The sequence below is a fragment of the Bubalus kerabau genome, chromosome 4 (genome assembly GCF_029407905.1).
Source record: "Bubalus kerabau isolate K-KA32 ecotype Philippines breed swamp buffalo chromosome 4, PCC_UOA_SB_1v2, whole genome shotgun sequence".
Classification (NCBI taxonomy): domain Eukaryota; kingdom Metazoa; phylum Chordata; class Mammalia; order Artiodactyla; family Bovidae; genus Bubalus; species Bubalus kerabau.
The window spans coordinates 45654590-45676796 of record NC_073627.1 but is presented as its reverse complement, the minus strand read 5'-3'; the positions used below and the strand labels follow the sequence as shown (position 1 = coordinate 45676796).

At 35.0% G+C, this 22207-nt stretch overlaps 1 protein-coding gene across 5 annotated transcripts in view; it reads right to left on the bottom strand.

Moving 5' to 3' along the window:
* Positions 1–22207, bottom strand: part of NF1 (neurofibromin 1) — a 262407-nt gene that overhangs the window by 107808 nt on the left and 132392 nt on the right. For 4 of the 5 annotated variants that reach the window (XM_055577184.1, XM_055577188.1, XM_055577185.1 and 1 more), the window contains 6 exons: positions 14247–14382; positions 10093–10155; positions 5332–5490; positions 4735–4832; positions 3337–3483; positions 955–1101 (listed from right to left, as the gene is read on the bottom strand). In XM_055577184.1, the coding sequence (XP_055433159.1) occupies positions 955–1101; positions 3337–3483; positions 4735–4832; positions 5332–5490; positions 10093–10155; positions 14247–14382 (750 nt within the window). The remainder of the gene's footprint in view (positions 1–954; positions 1102–3336; positions 3484–4734; positions 4833–5331; positions 5491–10092; positions 10156–14246; positions 14383–22207) is intronic. The other variant, XM_055577187.1, reaches the window with a different exon arrangement.

Sequence of the window (22207 nt, the reverse complement as noted above, 5' to 3'; positions counted from 1 at the left end):
GCGACTGAACTGAACTGAACTGAAACATCTGTTACACAGGAAAATGTAACAGAACTAAAGATAACAACTAAGCTTGAAAAGAGATTGTTACATATTCCCACATTCTTTTAACAATATCAAAAAATTGGAGTCGTGTACAAAACTATCATCTGTATGTAATATGACTAATAACAGACACTCACAATCCATGGAACATTATATACAAATTGTTAATGTGACTTAAACTAGAATGTCATATTCTGTTCTTTCCTTTCTGCTTCTGGCACATACTATGAACAAAACACTTAACCCACACTCACTATGAAGTACTAAGTGACTAAGTGTAAAGTACTATGAAAGGTACTTTAAAAGTCTAAAGAATTCTGCAAACTATCTTCACTGTAACAACACAGGGATGAATGCCTAAGATGAGGATCCAAATCTCAATGAGATTCAAAACAAATGTCCACAGAAAGAAATTTTATAGCAGTATTACCATATTTCTGACCCTCAGTCTAAAAGTTGTATAATTAACTTCCAGGAGACTTCTGAAAATTTTTATTATGTGATAGAAAGAGTTCAGCACTTAGAACCAAAGGATCTATGACTTAGGATGGAATCTTAGGCAAATTACTCACTTTGAACTCTATTTTCCTTAATAATTATAATATGAAAATAATGTTGTCTACCTTCCTTTTAACTATTAAGTGCAAAAACAACTCAAAATAACATGACAGAGTACTATTCAACAAGATGTTATTATTTTTTACAAGAAAATCAACCACGAAACAAAGCATACTTCAACAATATATAAAGAGAAAAGTGGGACCCCAAAACATGGCAATGTGATTATGAAGTACATCTTTCCCAATAATCCTCTGTGAAATATACAAGCATATCTAACAAGTGGCCTGGAGGTAAAGCTTGCAGCTCAATGAAAAAGACAGAAATCATCGTGTCGAGGTGGTACTTTACCTAGTCATAAATTCCTCAAACTTCGAACTGGTAAGGTTAAGGCTGGACCAGTGTGTATCTGCCACAGGTTTGTGCTCTGGAGGACCCAGGTATGCAAGAAGTGTTGCCATCTTATCAAAAGGTCGTCTTCCAACAGCTTTGTGATCCCTAGATATAGGAAACTACTTAGGAAAAAAGTAGCAGTTCAAATATAGCAGAACACATTTTTTTTTTAATTGGAGTATAATTGCTTTATAATGTTGTGTTAGTTTCTGCTGTACAACGGAGTCAATCAGCAGGATGTATACATATCCCTCTTGAACCTCCCCATTCCACCTGTGGAGGTCATCAGAGCACCGAGCTGAGCTCCCTGTGCCCTACAGGAGCTTCCCACTAGCTATTTTCCACACACAGGAGGGTATATAAAAACACGTTTAGATTGTCGTTGGCTGCTTTTCTTTTTACTGTCCAGTGGTGGTTCCTGCTCATTTGTAAATAGCACCCAAAAGACCTCAGGGGTTTTAAGTATAACTGAGACATCTTAGAAATAGGACCATTCCTCAAACTAAAAAATTTACATAAAATTTCATTACGTTCTAGTATTCTTAATCTATTACCATTAAATAGGCAACCAGTAAGTAAAAATAACATTCTGATCCACTTTTTCTCAGGATGAAAAGAACTCATTTGGAGAGACCACTGTTTAGGAAGTGGACATAGTGTCCCTGATATCAGATTTCTGCTTAACCAGGGTAAATATGAATTTTCAACAACTATTAAACATTTAAAACTAAAGATAACAAGATACTATTTCACAAACATCAAACTGACAAAAAAAAATTATGACGTTTGCTAGTGCCAATTTTGGTGAAGACATGTACACTGTACTCTCACACAGTACTGTCAAAGCATAAATCAGTATGTACACTATGAAAAATAAGGTGGCGATATCTAGCAAAGCTGAGGCTGTGTATACCCCAGAACTCAGCAATTATGCATTTGGGTAATTCACAAGGAGACAAATGTGAAGAATATTTATTACATTACCATTTAAAATAATGAAAAACAGGAAACCCTAAATATCCATCAATTAGGAAATATGAAAATAAACTGTGATATAGCCATTTGATAAAATACTAAGATAAGTTAAATAAATGATAAATCTCAAACAGAATATTATATGAAGAGACTATATTCAGTGTATCATTGCTATGAAGTTTTAAAACACACAAAACTGTTTTATATGTACCTATGTTATACCTGTACTTTCCTTTTTTTTGTCAGTTACACAAGAGAGAAGTTGTATCTTTTTCTCTCCCAGAAATAAAATGTTATAAAGATCTGAAGTAATTCAGCAAAATAAAAAGTGTTAAAACTAGGCAGTAGACATGGGTCTCTGTTATATTATAGTCAATACTTTTTTGTATGTTTGAAATGTGTCTTTTTAAAAAAAAATTTGAAAAAAAAACTAGTATTAAAGTACATGAATATGTACTTAAATCATATAAGTTTGTATTTTAAAAGATGCATATAAAAGACTGTTTGCATTTAAAAGTTCCACTTTAAGTGCCACACAGATGAAGCATCTCCCTCCTTATGGTCTTCTACTTTTCCTATGAATAAGCAAACCATTTTTATTGGAATTTAAAAATAATCTGGACTCATTTGACCTTTGTAAGAGAACTCATAGATAAGAATCTGGGCCACTATAAACATGTAACGATTATAGAAAGGACAGCAAATGATTCAGGCTACAAGAGACTTTAACTAAAAACAGCTAATGAAACAATTCCCAAATTAATAATTTTCAATTATTAAGTACTGCCTATGTAAAACTTCATTTGCATGTACTTCAGAGTATCACAAATGGGATTACTATAGAATTGCAATAGAATCGCAATGTTTCAATTATTAACTTCCTAAGAATTAAGCTGCTCTTTAAATTCAGATGCCAAGACTCACTTGACCTAGTAAATTTAAACTTCTCTGTGGCTTGTTGTAATATTATGTTTGCAAGCCAGAAAAAATCCAAAAGGCTAATTCGTGCTTTCTCAGTTTAATTTTTTGTTTCCTTGGCTGGATTCTTAGTTTCCCCATAAGGGATCAAACCCAGGCACCGGCAATGAAAGTGCATAGTCTTTCATAACCACTAGACTGCCAGCGAATTCCCTCTTAGCTTTAGTATTTTTTTAAAAAGTCTACAACACCTAGATATGTTTGTTGATCAATTAATATGACTTAAGTTTTTGCCTACATATTTTTAAAGGTCTACATTGCTTTTTAAAAATCATAATTCTTATTCTAAGAAGATACAAAGTAAAAGGCATTATTCATGACTAATAATTTTATCAACTTAAATTTAAAGTGAGAGTTTTTAATATTCCCATGACTGAGAAATCTTACCTGTTGCTGGAAAGATACTGGCCAATTTTCTCTTGATTATTCCATAGTAGACGATGTAAAGCAAGCACATTGCCATCGCTGATGAAGGAAAGACTATGATTTACAGCATCACTTGTAGGACAATCAGATGCTATATCAAGGAAAAACCTTCAAAAATGCAAAGTTATTAGAATTTCAAAAACCAGATATACTCATATCTATGTTTGAATTAAATTTATGTGAAGTAACTTTGTGAAATTACTGATATTACAAATATGGAGGTTTTATTCACACATGTAACTATAAACAAAACAAGAAGAGACAGGAGAAACTTGGTTTTCCATTTGATACCTGGCTTCAGCTTCAAAGTAGGCTCTGAAGTCAGACAACAAAATTTAGATAGATGAGAATCTATAGAGAAGCCAGTATTTTACAGATAAATAAATAGAGGCCCAGACAAGACAAAAGACCTCCCCAAAGTCATACAGCCTGTTAGGTCAAAGTCAGGATCAGAACCTTTGTTCTTTTAACTCTCTATAGGTAGTCAATCTTTCTGTGGATAGTCACAGAATGTGAATCCTATGCTGACATTCACTTTTTTTCCCAGTATGATTTATAGTCCGATAATATATCTTTTAAATTCCAATCAGAAAGAAGTTAGTATGAACTATGATGAAAAATTGGAAGAGTTGTAGAAGTATAGCTTAGACTGTAAGTCAAGTCAATTAGATTCACACTGTATGAAAAGTAGAATTCTTGATGTTAACTTATATTTACAGACACTTTCTCATAAGTTATCTCATTTGTGTCTCTAAAATCAACTCACAGTTAAGTATAGTATTAAACCTACTTTACCAAATCAACAACTCAGAGATAAAAAGAAGCAACTAGCTAGTTATGGGTACCAAGCAGAACTCAAGTTTTCTAAAATCATAAAAATTTCAACAGTTGTCCAGTTACTCATGAACAAAATCTTACGCATTTGCTTTACTTGGTTTAAAGAGTAACTTTTTAGTTTACATACATTTCTAAATTAAAGTATCAAAAATATTCTAACATCAAAAAATTCTGATTAAACACTATAATGCATTATCTGTACCAGTTTGGTTTTAGTTCTTACTGAAAGAAATCTTTTTCCTTCTACCTGTCCTCCATCTTGTGGTAAACTCAAATCCTTTATTTTAGTAGCTATGTCAAACATCTCGCTTGGTTTCTAAATATGGAAATCACTGCCAAATTACAAAGAATATCACTTTACTTTATTAATGTCTTTTATAGTGAAATAAGATTAACTATGTTCTTGACCTCAAGAGAAAAAAACCTACACAGGAGTTCCATCTAGATCAAGTACATGGACTTAAGTGAAACTGAAAGTATCTGATCCAAACAGAGCAATTGGCTAAGTAGCAGGCTGCTCACCTTCGTGCTGCATCAAAGTTGCTTTTCACAAAATCATTAAAAGGCCGCATATGCTCTTCTTTTGTGAAAAGGACATGATTGGCAATACTCTGAAGTATCTACACAATAAAATAAGGTTATAAAGGATCTGATTATTTATGAAATCTACACATCCATATAACTCTTAAAAATATTAATTTTCTTACTGATACAATTTCTATTGGTGATTAAAATCAGTTACTCATCATTGTTTCTATGCTTTCCTAAACATAATTATATAAACACATATATATTTATATATATATAAACAGACATGAAATTTTTAATGTATTTTTTAAAATCATATAGTATACATTTTGTTTCCCATTTCGGAATTCCCAAAATCATTACACAGAAAACCATCTTCAGAAGACATTTGCTAAAATATTTTCAAATGATGAGATGTTCCATCAGTATCAGCCTCATGAATTTCTTTATCATATAAAGAAATAAAACAAAAGCATGTAAGCGAAAACCACAGGGCATTTCAAAAATTAAGAGAGGGTACAGTGAATAAAAAAACTGAAAATTTATGGAACAGAAATTTTAAATAGTTATATTATCAAAATGATTCTTCACCTTCGACATTAACTTCAAGCCCCTTTCGATTCTAGGCGGTGGCTTTTTATCTAAAATCCCTGCTTCATATGGTGAGACAATGGCAGGATTGATAAATCTGAGAAACATGGCACTTCCTACTGCACCGATGCTGTTCTGAGGGAAACGCTGGCTAACCACCTAAAAACAAGGAATTGAGGATTGAGTACATGGTTTGAATTAAAACAAGAAAATGGGAAGACAGAGTTCAGAAGTCAAATTTTGCACATAAAATCTGAAGAGACTAGTCCTTGTAAACAATACATTTGTAATTTTTCCTACTCCCAAAACATCAGTAAACAAAAATTTATCCTCAATTCTTGCCCTCTATCATTTAAAATCACAATGAAGGTCTCTAAGGGGGGAAAAAAAAGTCTCATAGATGAGTTCTGTAGAAGAGATCTGAAGAAAGATATTAATTTTATCATCATTGTTTATACTGCAGGTTTGTTGAGCAACAAAAGCAGAATAACTTTTCACACAAAAATTATCATATTTTACTAAGATTAAGAGACAGGAGATGTGGTCAACTCTTGTAAGGCAGAGCTAAGTTTTCAACAGCATACCACTGAATAATCCAATACCTAATAGTAAATACTTACATTTTGTTGTATACCCAGGTACAATTGAATTTCTTGAGCAAAATGCTTGCCATATACAAAATAAAACTTAGTTTTCTTAGATTCCTATCAAGAGAAAAAACTTACTTACAGTACCGTTATTGCCAGTTCTTTTTCTTCATCAGAATGCTTTATAATATAAGGACCTACTTATTATTTAAGCCATGGAGGAATGGGAATTCTTGGGGACTTAAAAGAAAAAAGGATCCCACCAGCCTAAAAGAGAGAATCCCCATGAATAACTCAATTTGTAATTCTGTCAAATAAAAAAAGTTAAAGATACAAGAAATGGTTGCCCACACTGAAAAATAATGTGAGCCCAACATTTCACATGGATTTATTTTCTTTTTATAAGATATTCCACTTTCAAGGTAAATTAGACTGGGAAAGTGCTATGAAGCCGGCTCAGCTCCCATCTCCCCTGGTAGGTCCTGTTTTAAAGTAACATATGAAAACTGTATTATTCTGAAATTCACTTTTTTTTTAAACAGATAACAAACATTTTACTTTTAAAGAACACTCATGTAACATCTAAACCGCTGCAACTATTCATGCTTAGCGTGGTTAACTGCTGCTTAAAGCAGTGCTGACTGACAACAAGGCCATAGTACACCAACTCAATGTTCTGGGATTCTGAGGATAAAACTGCATTTCAAAGGCTATTGCGGGGAAATGAGAAAATATGACTTAGGTGCAGAATCTCACAGAGCTCTAGTTTTCTTCACACTGCCTCAGTAAAGTAACACTTCTTTTCATGAATTCACACGGCTCATGAGTCCAGATTATAATTCTGGAAAAGAGTAAGAATTATTTCACTTCATTCTATTTTCTTCAGTGCTTCATGTGGTATACATTTAAAATGTGTTCTTGTTCACTGTCTAAAATCTCAAAATAATGTTCAATTATATTTGACAGGAAGTCAGTAAAATTAAGACTTTAGAGAATGATTTTCTAAGCTAAGAAAATCTTTGTAAGAGGTGATAGTAGGGGTGAGCTATAATTAACACATTCTCACCTTCCTGGTACTGCATAGCTCAGGAAGCGTTCTTGGTGTTACAGCACTCTGAGTGCTATGCTACTGCAAGAAGGACGACGACCTTACACTTCAGTCAGAGCAAACTGGGGAAGGTGGTTAAATACAGCAGCTTTAGCAGACTGGCTTTAACACCTAAATACTGTTTTATAGCTATTTTAGCTAAAATACAGTTTTAGAAACAGAATTAAGAAGAAAGTTCAAGTACTTTTACCACTGTTGTACTGTGTTTAACCTTCTAGGGAGTAGGAACAGAAAAAAATAATGTTTATTTTCGCACAGATAAAATTCTTCATCTAATTTCAGAATGCTCACAGACCACCACTGCTACTATTTTCTTCAGAACTCACAAATTTTAATCTTAAAACATAAAAAAACAGATCAACAAATCTAGAAATTTTTAAAGCCTTTCAGGAGTGAGCTAGCAAAAAGGAAAGGAATTAAAAACTGCTTTATATTTCATTGCAAAAGGGTTGTTTTAAAAGAATAGCTTATGTTCAGTTTAATCCATTAAAATCCTGAAAAGGTTTTTAAAAAGTGAAAGTCATGAGTTTGGTTTCCAAAGAACTGATTAATTATAAAATACTAACCTGCTGAGAAAGTGTCTCCAAAAAAAAAAAAAAAAAAAATCAATCACTTATATGCACATGGAGAACTCTTTTCAAATGCATTTTTAGAGTAGCTATTTACTGGCTTTTTCCAGGAAAGAAAAGTTTTTAAAGTGTGACTCACATTTATACCTGATGTTTACTCAATATTTACTCGATCTCAGAATTTAACAGGTGTCTGAGGCAATCATTTCCCAAAAGAAATATTGTAAAACTTATGAAAGGTACTACACCTTCACTATCTTCCCCATCTTCAAAAATCACTCATGTCAGAACTCAGAGTATTCACACTACAAGAACACACCTTATTTCACGTCATATAATTATGTATCTCATCAATGACAGTGTATTTTGGGAACTAAAATCTGATAAAACAATATCTATAAAAATGCTCAACAAGTTTTATGAATTAATTTATTAAAAAACTTCTTTTCCTGTCACCACTAATTAACATCAGTATAATTTTACCTCATAACATATACACACTCAAACTGTTTTTATTTTTAACCTGTAAAAATCTAATTTATATCCAAAAAACTTTCAGCATAAAAGGTCCAAGTAGAGCCAGTCTGTATGCAGAAGCGAATTATCAGTCAAATGGCCCTTTTACTTTCCCCCTACTCATAAAAGGCGAACCACAGGTTACAAATAAATGTAGTCATACACTGTACATCAGCAAGAGGATCACAACCCATCCACCTTTAATTATCTAAGTGAGTTAGGTTAATAACTTCAAAGGAGATCTAATTATACAGTACATGTTTGAGTTTAATAAAGAGAATTATCTATGACTATACAGCTACATAATACAAGCCAGAACCTTCTCTATATATTTTAAATACTCTAATCCACGGTACATAGACCCCAAAAGAAAGTTAACTTGCTTTTAAAAAGATCATTAGATTCTGTTACGCCAACAACTCCATAAACCAACATTTTAGATTTATAATAACTACACAGTCTTCACACTTCAGAATGTGTTCTAAAATATCCACAAGGACCTCATATCTCTTGTGCTGAGAAATGCATTCCAAAACTTGGTGTTACCCAGAAACATTTTTTTGAAATCTTAAAATAACACTAGTAGAAAAAAACATTTCAAGGAACAACTGTAGATAAAATCTTAATAAATAAAGCAATGTTAGGAAGGCTAGAAAACATGCTCCAGAAACACAGAAAGCCTGAATTTTAATTTATGTAATATACTACAAAATGGCATTAGTAAACACCAAACAAGAGTGTTAGAAACAGTAAATTAATTTCAACAGTGATGGTGTATATTATGTTAAATCCACATACGCTGAGAATTAGAAGGCTGAAGCATTAGAAAGAAATGTTTTTATTAAGCAAGATGGCCATCCAATCCAATCCATTTGCTCACAGCTGACCAAATTTATGTAACATACCAAAAAAGAATCTCTTGAATGTACATAAAAGCATATGTCTCTAAATTTTAATTTAGTTCTGAATTTAAAACAGAAATTTACTGAAGGTAGAGCTCAGAAGAAAATGAAAGGTGAAACCAGATGAATACTATATACTAAATTTTACCTTTTAAAGTAAACTATCTATGTGACTCCTGCAGGTTTTCTTTACATCTTTCTCTAAATTCATTTGGATTATATGAACAAAGGTAATACTAAGCCTGATAAGGATCAGTCATACTGACAGATATTGGCACATTTTAAATGAATGCATGTTAATATTTTGGACAAATTTCATCCGCCAGAAGAAAATAATTATGACTACCATAATTTTCTTCCTTTTAAGTTAGGGCAAGTTTACAGAAGCAGGTAGTACATGCATATCATGTTTGCAAATGAGGTGTTTCTCTATAAATATAGACTCACTGCTTTTCTTTATTTCAAAAGTACTATATTCTCAGTCCCAATAGCTTATAAAGATTTTCTCTAAGGTAAAAGTGGTTTTGTTTCACCATAAGAATTTTTATAAGTTAAGAACAATTATCTAAATCCTGGCTGAGACTGTCCAGATAAAAATCTAAGTAAAAAATAAAATTTAGCTACTTTTAGTTAAGATTTAGAAAGTGACAGTTTCCTTCTATGTACTTCTAGCAATTAAGAAAAACTTTCATCTCTAGGAAAAGAAATCATTCACATTTCCTGCAAACAAGAAGCAAGAATGAAGAGAGTCAGCATTTCCTAAGGCCTTGAAATTAAGTTTCTTTTGCATTCATTTATAATTTTTAAAATAACAATAATAAAATTAGACCAGGGGTATCAAATGCACCAAATGCCCCCAAAATGCCTTTGGGATAAATCAAACCAAAGGAACACAGAGATGTTTCAATGTAACTTAATTCCAGGGTTAATTGAAATGAAAGCTATTTTGTGCCAGAATTAGTAGAATGATTTTACAGTGAAGGTCAAATAGGCTGAAGTGAAGATGTTCTTAACAAACAGCAAAAGATTTTTTGTTTTGCTTTGAAAGAAACAGCTAAAAAAAAGTTCTCCAAACTTACTGATTTTTTGTTTTCCTTTTTTTCTTTTACTGTAGCTTTATTCAGTAGGGAGTGGCAAGTTGCCTACAGAACAGAGATGAGCACAAACAAGTCACAGCACCAACTACATACAGCAACAAAAACAATGTTGGCTTGTACATAAAATTACACGATCAAAATGTAACACAAATGGAATCAACAAAAAATTAGAAATCAACTGAATTTTGAGGGACAAATTTTATTTCTGGATTTTAATCTTTATTATGTCTTTAAGCCAAAGCACTAAATAAATAGCAAGAAATGTTGAGACAATCATATCTACTATTTCTGGCTATAAATCGCAGAAAATTTCTCCTCAAATGAACTGAGGATATTTAATATTTACATTTCAGTTAATTCCTAGCTTTTGATGAATTTTATATGAAATTTTCATTACAAGTAGATCATACTCTAAAAATACTTCTATGTGTCTACGTAATTTTTCTTGATTTACATATATTTATATATACTTCTCTGTGTATCCTTCAATTGACTTAAAAGTTCTTTTTTCAATAGTTGATACTGAACTCATATTACTACTGATTAAAAAATAAACATTAAATGGCTAAATATAATAGAAAAATACACTTTAGAGATTCTGAGTTAAAAGTCTCTCTCTTTTAAGAAAGATTACTCTTAAAATTCCACTTAATTTTGTTTGCAGGCTGCTTCCTGAAAAAGTTCTAACCAGAGAAGGTTAAAAGCTCTGCAACATTTGGGAAAAGAATGTTATCAGCTCAACTAGAAATAAGCATTAATATCAAAGTGAAGAAACTGCAGAGAAAATCATAGAATAAAACTGTAAGCCTGCTTAAAATTTTTCACAGATTTGACCATTTATCAGAATGTCTCAAACAAAAAACCATCACCAAAAAGCCTCTCAAATCCAGAGACATATTGGTTTCAACTCTCAGAGTCACTTCTAGGCCAAGGAGCTCTATTAAAATTAAAAGATGGACACATACACACAGCTATATTTGAAATGGATAACCAACAAGGACCTACTATACAGCACATGGAACTCTGCACATGTTCTGTGGCAGCCTGGATGGAAGGGGAGTTTAGGGGAGATGGATACATGTATACGTATGGCTGAGTCCCCTCATTGTTCACCAGAAACCATCATAACATTGTTAATCATTGTTAACAACAATTGTTTTCTCTCTCCCAATAAAAAATTAAAAGTTCAAAAAAATTACTTTTAAAATATTTTGAAAACAAACTAGAATTCTTCAATCTACCATACAAGGCATTTTATTCCAGGATTTCTGTAATTCAACACCATAACTTGAGATTAAAGTTAGTTTGATTTGTACATCCATCCATCCATTCATTCATCCAAGTAGTTACTGTGCACCTAATTGCTAGATACCATTCTAAGCACTGGAAGATAGCAAACAAGAAGACACAGTCCTTATCTCAAAGAGCTTTGATTCAAACTTTAGACTAAAAGCACTAGTAACCCAATTTATCACAAAAATGCAGTTTTATACACTTTTTGTTTTCAATCATGGTATACAACCATCAATTATAGCCTTAAAATTTTTCTGTAAACTACTTCTGTTTGGAGAAGCAGATTTGCCAGGAAAAGATGACATTTGTTTAGAATTATATTTAGCTCTTTCTCAGAATTCTCTCACTACAATTTAGGAGAATATCCACTCTGGGAATACTTTCTCATTATTCCAAAACTATCAGGATGAAAGTAGAAATAAACACATGAAAAAATGTCTCAGTTATAAATCTAACACATGGCCATTCCGATATAATCTTAACCCAGACTGCTAAGTAAGGAGGCTTATAAAATGAAAGAGCTAGGTAAAAGCATGATTTTAAAAAGGTTTAACAGTCAAAAATACTAACTCCAGTAAAAAGATCTAAAGCTCAGAGAAATTTATTAGCTAGCAATGTACTCACACAGCTTTCAAATTTTCCCTAGCAGGTCCCAAAGCAGGAGACATATTTACTAGAGGGAAAAAAAAACAATGGACTACTATCCCTCCCAACAGAACATAAAAATACAAAGGTACCATTATGTTACTGCCAAAGTCTAAAGGGCAAAGAAAAGCCAGAAGATGGAAGGTGAATAAAAATAAAAGAGCAAACTAAGAGAAAAACTACATTTGCAAGGAGACTCAATGGAAGAATATCTTGAGATCTAAGTTTATTTTTCTTTTTTAATTAGCAAATGTAAAATTTCCCATTATCAGTCACTTATTAAAAAACAAACCCTTATTTATAAATAACATAGCACATCTATCCTCTATAGTACTGTACATTCCAATAATAAGTTTATCCAACAGTTCCAAAAACTGCACTAACATTTAAAGAATATTCTTAAGAAGAATAACTGTATGTGAAATTTTAATATAATGATTTGGGTCTGCTGTAATATGGGATACGGTATTATGGAATGTTTTAAAAAGCACAACACATAGTGGTTAATAAGCCACCAATTATCACCTGGCTTTATTTTCTGCATTATTTTTACTACCTCCTTCCCTTCCTAACTATGAAAGTTGGCAAGAATCTTGTTTACTTGGGTGGGAGGAATTGGGTAATTTATTCCTTCATTAAATATTTCCTAAGTACTTACTAAGTGCCAAGCACTTAGTTCTTTTTTCCTTTTCCAAGGTTGCTAATGATACAAAACTTTTTTTCTTAGGGAGACAACTACATGAAGAATTTCTACTAAAATCTACTAGACCATATATATAACCAGGTAGTCAATACTCAACCACTTTTAACCAACCAAAGTCAAAGCCCCTGCCACTTTAGAAATTCATTTGCTTTCTGAAAAGTTATTATTAGGCCAACCAAGAAGTTGGTCCAGACTATTTTTAACATGTGTTTACCATTTCTAGTCTACCTAGTTTTATGAACAGAAGAAGGACTGAACTGGACTTAAAGAGAAACCTGAATAATGCCCAAACTTAAGATGTTATTTATTGAATTAGATTTTATACTATAAACTACCCTCTGGTCTCAGATTTAACTACCTGCAAAACTGATATGGGGCTCTCCTAAGCTTCCTCAAGCTATTTTGAAAAAGGCAGGAAAAGTCATGATGAATTAAGAGAGTTTTAATGCTAAGTATGCTTTTCATCATCTATGAATATGATGAAACATTTTTTTATAGATACAGCAGATACATCTTTATAAATAGCAATGGGGGAAAAATTCACACAGAGCAGCCTGAAACAGCTTTTTAAAATGATGATTTCACTGATCTTGCTAATGTCTCCAAGCAAGTGAAGCCCTGTGCTAAAAACAAATGGCTGTGGATAACTCTGCAAAGAAAAAGACACAAAAGGTATGGGTTTTGGTAAATGCAAAAATTCTTTATCCTACACCTGACCTTGTCCCAAACTCCAGATCCACTAATGTTTCTTCCAGAATCAGTTTTAACAGGCTAATGTGGATTGGCACTAATCTCCCTTGGAGTGATTAACCCATTTCTGAAGCTGCATATGCCAATCAAAAACATGGTGGAAGCCATAAGAGAACACAGGTGTAATTTCCTCAGCAAATAGGGGATGACTGTGAACATCTGAACTCAGAAGCATTACTTGCAGTTCTAGTGTTGAAAGTCTAACAACTGGATGTGAATGATGATGCAATATAAGTAGCATTCTATATAAAATAAACATCAGCCTGTCCTGGGGAAGCCTGACACAAATCCAATAGAGTTTAAGAGAAGAAATTAATTAAAGAAATTAATTTAAGAGAAGAAATCAAAATCAGAGATTAAGCATTTCACAAAACAAAAAGCAAGAAAGAGACTGACCTCATATGTGAAAGACCCTATGAGTAATTCAGGTAAAAGATAAAATCAGCAATAAAAACTGTGTAACATATTTAACTTCAATCACATCTACTATACCCAGTAGATTGGTGCATTTTAAACTTGTTCTCAATGCAAGGAAAATGTATTATTTTTAAAGTGCCCCATTAAACTACTTTGTATTTTTAAAGCCAATTTAAACAATTCTTAATGCATTATTCATCCAAACTGATTCAGTATTATCAATCACCCACTATCAGCAGCTAGTTTAGCAGCTAAACCCCTTTTTGGTAAAGCATTCTTTTAAATGTAGCTGTGGATTAATAATGGTAATCTCTAACCTTCAGCATACCTGGTACAAACAGTGGCACACACTTCGTAGTTGAGGGGGAAATTCGGAGGACGAACTGATGATGGCATGGAAGAACTTTTCAGTCATTTGAAGGAGGTTTCGTTGGTTTTCCTCAAGGCTCTCTGACTGTTCTAACCTACCAAGAGGAAAAAAAAAAAGCAAAAGCAGTTAAAAGCAAACAAATTAACAGACATATTCTTTAAAAGAGACTCCTTAAAGAGATAGATATTCAGCTAAATGCAACATTGAGACTTTTCTGGAATCCTGATTTCAACAAACCAATTATTAAAAAAAAAAAAAAAAAAAAGGCAATTTTGAGAACTGTGTATAAAAACTCTTGTTGTTGTTTAGCCACTAAGTTATGCCCTAATCTTTGCAACTCCATGGACTGTAGCCTGCCAGGCTCCTCTGTCCAAGAGATTTTTCAACAAGAATACCAGACTGGATTGCCATTTCCTCTTTCAGGAGATCTTCCCCACCAAGGGATCAAACCCATGTCTCTTGCATCTGCTGTACTGGCGTGGATTCTTTACCACTGTGTCACCTGGGAAGTCCAATTATCCTCCTAGATTTCACAAATTTAATACAGGATTTTTAATTAAAAAAATTTTTTTGTCCATCTAGTAGGAGAGGGCATCTCACATTTTAAACTTTTATTTCCCATGACTTCAGTAAAGTTGACATGCTTTCAATATTTTGGGACCATTCAGGCCATATTTTGAACCTCCTTTCCTATCAAGCCTGATATCTCTAACTTCTAGGTATTTCTCTTGTCTGTACCTAAAACTTAGTTTGTTCATAATTAGCTGATTTTTTCCTTATACTTAAATGTCTTATTCTGTGTTCCCCATGTTGTCAATGGTACCATTATTGCTTCAACCACATCATTCAGGAACTGCTGATGTCGTTATTGTCTGCAGTAGTCCATTACTCCCCACATCCGATTAGTGTTGCTAATTCTTCTGTAAGACTTTTTTTTTAGGTAATTTATTTATTTATTATTATTTATTTAATGTAATTTATTTAGAAAAGGCAGAGGAACCAGAGATCAAATTGCCAATATCTGCTGGATCCTTGAAAAAGCAAGAGAGTTCCAGAAAAACATCTACTTCTGCTTTATTAACTAAGCCAAAGCCTTTGACTGTGTGGACAACAACAAACTCTGGAAAATTCCTAAAGAAATGGGAATACCAAACCACTTGATCTGCCTCTTGAGAACTCTGGAAGTCAGGAAGCAACAGTTAGAACTGGACATGGAACAAAAGACTGGTTCCAAATAGGGAAAGGAGTACGTGAAGGCTGTATATTGTCACCCTGCTTATTTAATTTATGTGCAGAGTACATCATGAGAAATGCTGGGCTGGAAGAAGCACAAGCTGGAATCAAGATTGCCAGGAGAAATATCAATAACCTCAGATATGCAGATGATACCACCCTTATGGCAGGAAGTGAAGAAGAACTAAAGAGCCTCTTGATGAAAGTGAAAGAGGAGAGTGAAAAAGTTGGCTTAAAACTCAACATTCAGAAAACTAAGATCATGGAATCCAGTCCCATCACTTCATGGCAAATAGATGGGGAAACAGTGGAAACAGTGACAGACTTTAGCTTTTTGGGCTCCAAAATCACTGCAGATGGTGACTGCAGCCATGAAATTAAGACACTTACTCCTTGGAAGGAAAGTTATGACCAACCTAGACAGCGTATTAAAAAACAGAGACTTTACTTTGCTGACAAAGGTCCGTCTAGTCAAAGCTATGGTTTTTCCAGTAGTAACCGTATGTATGTGAAGAGTTGGACTGTAAAGAAAGCTGAGCGCTGAAGAATTGATAATTTTGAACTGTGCTATTGGAGAAGACTCTTGAGAGTCCCTTGGACTGCAAGGAGATCAAACCAGTCCATCCTAAAGGAAATCAGTCCTGAACAGTCATTGGAAGGACTGATGCTGAAGCTAAAACTCCAATACTTTGGCCACCTGGTGCGAAGAACTGACTCATTTGAAAAGACCCTGATGATGGGAAAGATTGAAGGCAGGAGGAGAAGGGGACAACAGAGGATGAGATGGTTGGATGGTATCACCAACTCAATGGACATGGGTGAGTAAACTCTGGGAGTTGGTGATGGACAGTGAGGCCTGGCGTGCTGCCATCCATGGGGTCGCAAAGAGTTGGACACAACTGAGTGACTCAATTTATTTCTTTGGCCGTCCTATGCAGCATGCGAGATCTTAGTTCCCTCACCCCAAACTCATGCTCCCTGCAGTGGAAGCATGGAGTAACCAGTGCACTGCCAGGGAAGGCCCTCTTCTGTATGATTCTAAAGTCTTGGTGCTGTGATTAAAGGCAGATGTTCAGAAGGCAGACTTACTAGGTTTAAATTTCAGCTCTACCACTTACTGACCTTGATCAAGGTACTTAATCTGAGGCTCAATTTTTTTCATCAATTAGACAGGAATAATTATAATGCCTATTTCATGAGGTTTAAATTGGGAAGATTCATGATAGCTCAGTTGGTAAAGAAACCACCTGCAATGCAGGAGACCCCAGTTAGATTCCTGGGTTGGGAAGATCCATTGGAGAAGGGATAGGCTACCCACTCCAGTATTCTTGGGCTTCCTTGGTGACTCAGCTGGTAAAGAATCCACCTGCGATGCAAGAAATCTGGGTTCCATCCCTGGGTTTGGAAGATCTCCTGGAGAAGGCAAACGTTACCCACCCCAGTATTCTGGCCTGGAGAATTCCACAGACTCTATAGTCCATGGGGTCGCAGTCAGACACAACTGAGCGACTTTCACTTGCCCTGAAGGAGGGCATGGAAACCTACTCCAGTATTCTTGCCTGGAGAATCCCCATGAACAGAAGAGCCTGGTGGGCTACGGTCTGTGGGGTCGCAGAGCCGGACACGACTGAGCAACTAAGCACAGCACCACAAAAGAGCAAATTTTACCCCGTGGCTGTCAAATCCACAAACCTTTACTAGAGCTGCCCAACTGGTATAATCTGAACTCTTCAAAACACAATCCCTATGAAAGTCAGTACTTAACTACTTGTTATATGCCTTATCTCCCCTACAAAACTGTAAGCTCCTTGAAGGATGTATTCATCTTTGTCCTCTTAAAAACTAGCAAGGTACCTAACCAAAACAATCATTGAGTAAATATTTGTTGTCAATCTCTTAACTAGTAATGTCCTATTTCTATACTATTACATAAAAGTTTGGGAGACTGAAATCACCACTCCAGATTCCCTGCAGCTCACCACATAATGCAGCATATGGATACAGTAAGAGTTTAGAAATGAATGTAGACTATGGGCAGGATAGATTTCATGGACTAGGTGAGTTCTAAAGGAGGGAGTGAATTTGCACAGGCAAAAAGAAGTAAGGGCAGTTCAGAAAGTGGAAGGTAGGGCAAGCACTCAATTCAATCCAATAAACATTTACCACGCAACTACTATTTGCCATCTTAAGGCCACATGCTGAGGATTCAACAGTAATTGGCCTTTGAGTTTCTCAAAGAGGGGAAAGACAAGTACACACCAAGTAACAAGTACAATTATTTGATGATATAAAAGACAAAAATAGCAAACCAGAGAGAGACATGATTAATTCACATGGCAAAGGTTGCCAGGAAGCCAGAGGCAGAAAATGAATTTGGGATACATGAGAACTAAAAAGAGATATGGGGACTTTTATGCAGGGAGATCACTTAAGAAGCTACAACAATAAGTCGAATCTGAAATATGGAGGGCACAGGAGCTTTGTAGTATGAAAGAAAAAACTCACAATTTATTAACAGGGCCAGAAGAGATTCTTGGAAACCTTGACATTCTTGTCTAGTCTTTGTGGGAACTTTTTCTTTATGAAAAAAAAAAAAAAAAAAAAAAAAGGATACCAGCAGCAGGTATGCTTCAGACTCTTTCAAATGTCCCTCTAAAAGATTCTCACATGCCAATGATAACTCATTGGCTATTGCATTAATTCTGATCTATAATGAAGCTTTGTATTCAATTATTTAAGTGTTTGTGTGTATAAAAAATTTTCCCTCTGATTTTCAATCAGCTTTTTTTTATCCTATTGGTTTCCTGTTTTTAATTTCATTGATTTCTAACCTAATTTTTATTTCTTTCCTTCTGCTTGCTTTAGGTTTATATTGAACTTTCTCTGGTTTTTTAAGGTGAAAGTTTAGGCCATTCATTTTAGATCCTCCTTTTCTAATATATGCATTTGATGCTCTAAATATTACATTTCACTATCTTCTACACATTCTAATAAGATGTACTTTAAGTTTTTCTTTTTCTTTGCATTTCAGTTTTCAAAATTTCTATTGACATATCTTTAAGTTCACTAATTTTGTACAGGCGACAGGAATCAAGACCATCCCCAAGAAAAAGAAATGCAAAAAAGCAAAATGGCTGTCTAAGAAGGCCTGACAAATAGCTGTGAAAATAAGAGAAGCAAAAAGCAAAGGAGAAAAGGAAAGATATAAGCATCTGAATGCAGAATTCCAAAGAATAGCAAGGAGAGATAAGAAAGCCTTCCTCAGCAATCAATGCAAAGAAATAGAGGAAAACAACAGTATGGGAAAGACTAAAGATCTCTTCAAGAAAATTAGATCTCCCAAGGGAACATTTCATGCAAAGATGGGCACAATAAAGGACAGAAATGGTATAGACTTAACAGAAGCAGAAGATATTAAGACGAGGTGGCAAGAATACACAGAAGAACTGTACAAAAAAGATTTTCACGACCCAGATAATCAAGATGGTGTGATCACTCACCTAGAGCCAGACATCCTGGAATGTGAAGTCAAGTGGGCCTTCAGAAGAATCATTACGAACAAAGCTAGTGGAGGTGATGGAATACCAATTAAGCTATTTCAAATCCTGAAAGATGACTCTGTGAAAGTGCTGCACTCAATATGCCAGCAAATTTGGAAAACTCAGCAGAGGCTACAGGACTGGAAAAGGTCAGTTTTCATCCCAATCCCAAAGAATGCTCAAACTACCACACAATTGCACTCATCTCACACGCTAGTAAAGTAATGCTCAAAATTCTCCAAGCCAGGCTTCAGCAATATGTGAACCGTGAACCTCCAGATGTTCAAGCTGGTTTTAGAAAAGGCAGAGGAACCAGAGATCAAATTGCCAACATCCGCTGGATCATGGAAAAAAGCAAGAGAGTTCCAGAAAAACATCTATTTCTGCTTTCTTGACTATGCCAAAGCCTTTGACTGTGTGGATCACAATAAACTGTGGAAAATTCTGAAAGAGATGGGAATACCAGACCACCTGACCTGCCTCTTGAGAAACCTGTATGCAGGTCAGGAAGCAACAGTTAGAACTGGACATGGAACAACAGACTGGTTCCAAATAGGAAAACAAGTACGTCAAGGCTGTATATTGTCACTCTGCTTATTTAACTTATATGGGGAGTACATCAAGAGAAACACTGGGCTGGAGGAAGCACAAGCTGGAATCAAGATTGCCGGGAGAAATATCAATAACCTCGGATATGCAGATGACACCACCCTTATAGCAGAAAGTGACGAGGAACTAAAAAGCCTCTTGATGAAAGTGAAAGAGAGAGTGAAAAAGTTGGCTTAAAGCTCAACATTCAGAAAACTAAGATCATGGCATCCGGTCCCATCACTTCATGGCAAATAGATGGGGAAACAGTGGAAACAGTGGCTACCTTTATTTTGGGGGGCTCCAAAATCACTGCAGATGGTGATTGTAGCCATGAAATTAAGACACTCCTTGGAAGGAAAGTTATGACCAACCTAGACAGCATATTAAAAAGCAGAGACATGACTTTGCCAACAAAGGTCTGTCTAGTCAAGGCTATGGTTTTCCCAGTGGTCATGTATGGATGTGAGAGTTGGACTGTGAAGAAAGCTGAGTGAGTGCCAAAGAATTGATGCTTTTGAACTGTGGTGTTTGAGAAGACTCTTGAGAGTCCCTTGGACTCCAAGGAGATCCAACCAGTTCATCCTAAAGGAGATCAGTCCTGGGTGTTCATTGGCAGGACTGATGCTGAAGCTGAAACTCCAATACTTTGGCCACCTGATTCAAAGAACTGACTCATTGGAAAAGACCCTCATGCTGGGAAAGGTTGAGGGCAGGAGGAGAAGGGGACGACAGAGGATGAGATGTTTGGATGGCATCACCGACTCAATGGACATGGGTTTGGGTGAACTCTGGGAGTTGATGATGGACAGGGAGGCCTGGTGTGCTGCAGTTCATGGGGTATCAAAGAGTTGGACATGACTGAGTGACTGAACTGAACTGAATTCTTTTCTCAGTTGTGTTCAATCTACTGATAAAGCCCATCTGAAGGCATTTTTCCTTTCTATTATAATGTTCTTGATTTCCAGCATTTCCTTTTGACTCTTTCTTAGAGTTTCCATCTCTCTATTTAAATCACCTCCCTGTTCCTGCATGTTGTCCACTTTTTTCTGTTAGAGCCCTTAATATATTAATCATAGTTATTATAAATTCCTAATCTGGTAATTCCAAAATCTGTTACATCTACATCAAGTTCTTATGCTTGGTTTGTCTCTCCAGACTATGATTTTTATTGCCTTTTAGTATGCTTTGTAATTTTTTGTTAAAAGATCCAAGACATAATGGGTAGCAGGAACAGAGATAAAGAGGTCTTCAGTGGAAGATTCTGTGTTAATCTGGCTAGGACTTGGCTTGTGCTTTATGTTTCATGTTTGCTGTAGGTGTTGATTTCTTCCAGTGTCCTTATTTTTATCAACCTAATTGTCTGGGTTTCCATAGGAATTTCTTCTTAGAGTGTCTGTTTTGCAGCTCTCTATTGTAACCCACTATTAACACTTTGGAGTCCTACTGATGTAGTAGTGAGGTCCTGGGGAGGGGAAGCAGTCTACAATCTTATGCTTATATCTCCATTATTTTCTTGGGCCAGAGTCACTGGGCTGTGACCTTCAGAAGAATTTCTTAGCTATTTTTCTCCTCTTAAGTGACTCAAGAAGGTTAGAGGAAGCTGGAGTTGGGTAGCTGCCCATCCTATAGGTTGGATTAGGCTCTGGTAGTTTCCCTCGAAGGCAGGCCTTTGTAGGAGAGAACAGAACACTATGGGCATATTCCAAAATGGTTACTTTTCCCCCTTCCCTGCCCAGAGCACAAAGGGACTTTTCTCCAATCTTCAGCATGAGAATCTGGAAGAGTTTCTAGAGACCAAACTCACAAAGTGTGAGTGCCTCAGACAGAGGGCGCCCTCGAGTTTTCGTTCTTAAACTAACCCACAGTCAACCTCAAGCAATTGGTCAATTACAGTCTAAGCATTCCTACCAGTTACTGACCCCAGCAGTAGTTTCCCCCTGTAAAATGGGATTCTCTGAATTTGGCTGTCACTCTAGTGTTTTCCCTTTACTGCCTGCCCTTCAATGCTCTGATGAATCTAAGATGACTTGCTGATTTTCTGTTTTCAACTTTTTCTTGTTGTGAACAGAGGAGTGTCAACTTCTAAGCTCTCCACATGTCAGAAAAACATCAGTTTGAGTTTTAAGTAATCTGAATTATAGGAAGCTTGTAATCTAGTTCTCTTCTCTGTACTGAAGCATTTACCTAGTACAGGAGATTTCTTTCAGGCAGTTAGTTCACTCTCTAAGTAATTTTTTTTTTTTTTCCTCTTCAATAACTTTTATTTATTTATTTTTTTCATACATGGTATTACACATGTTTCTAAGTAATTTTTACCCTTTAGAAAGTAAAATTGCTTAAAGGTAACAAAATACAAGATGACATTAAAAGAACATTGCTTTGAAGTTTTAAACTACAACTACTGAAATATTTCAACAATAATTGGTTAATTTAGGTGCCAGAGCTGATTAGTTACTATAGCTGACACTTTAGTAGAGGCAAAGCCCAAAACACCAACTGATACAAAGTTGCCAAATAAAACTATTGAGGAAGAGAAACCATCAAGAAGCTCTGAAC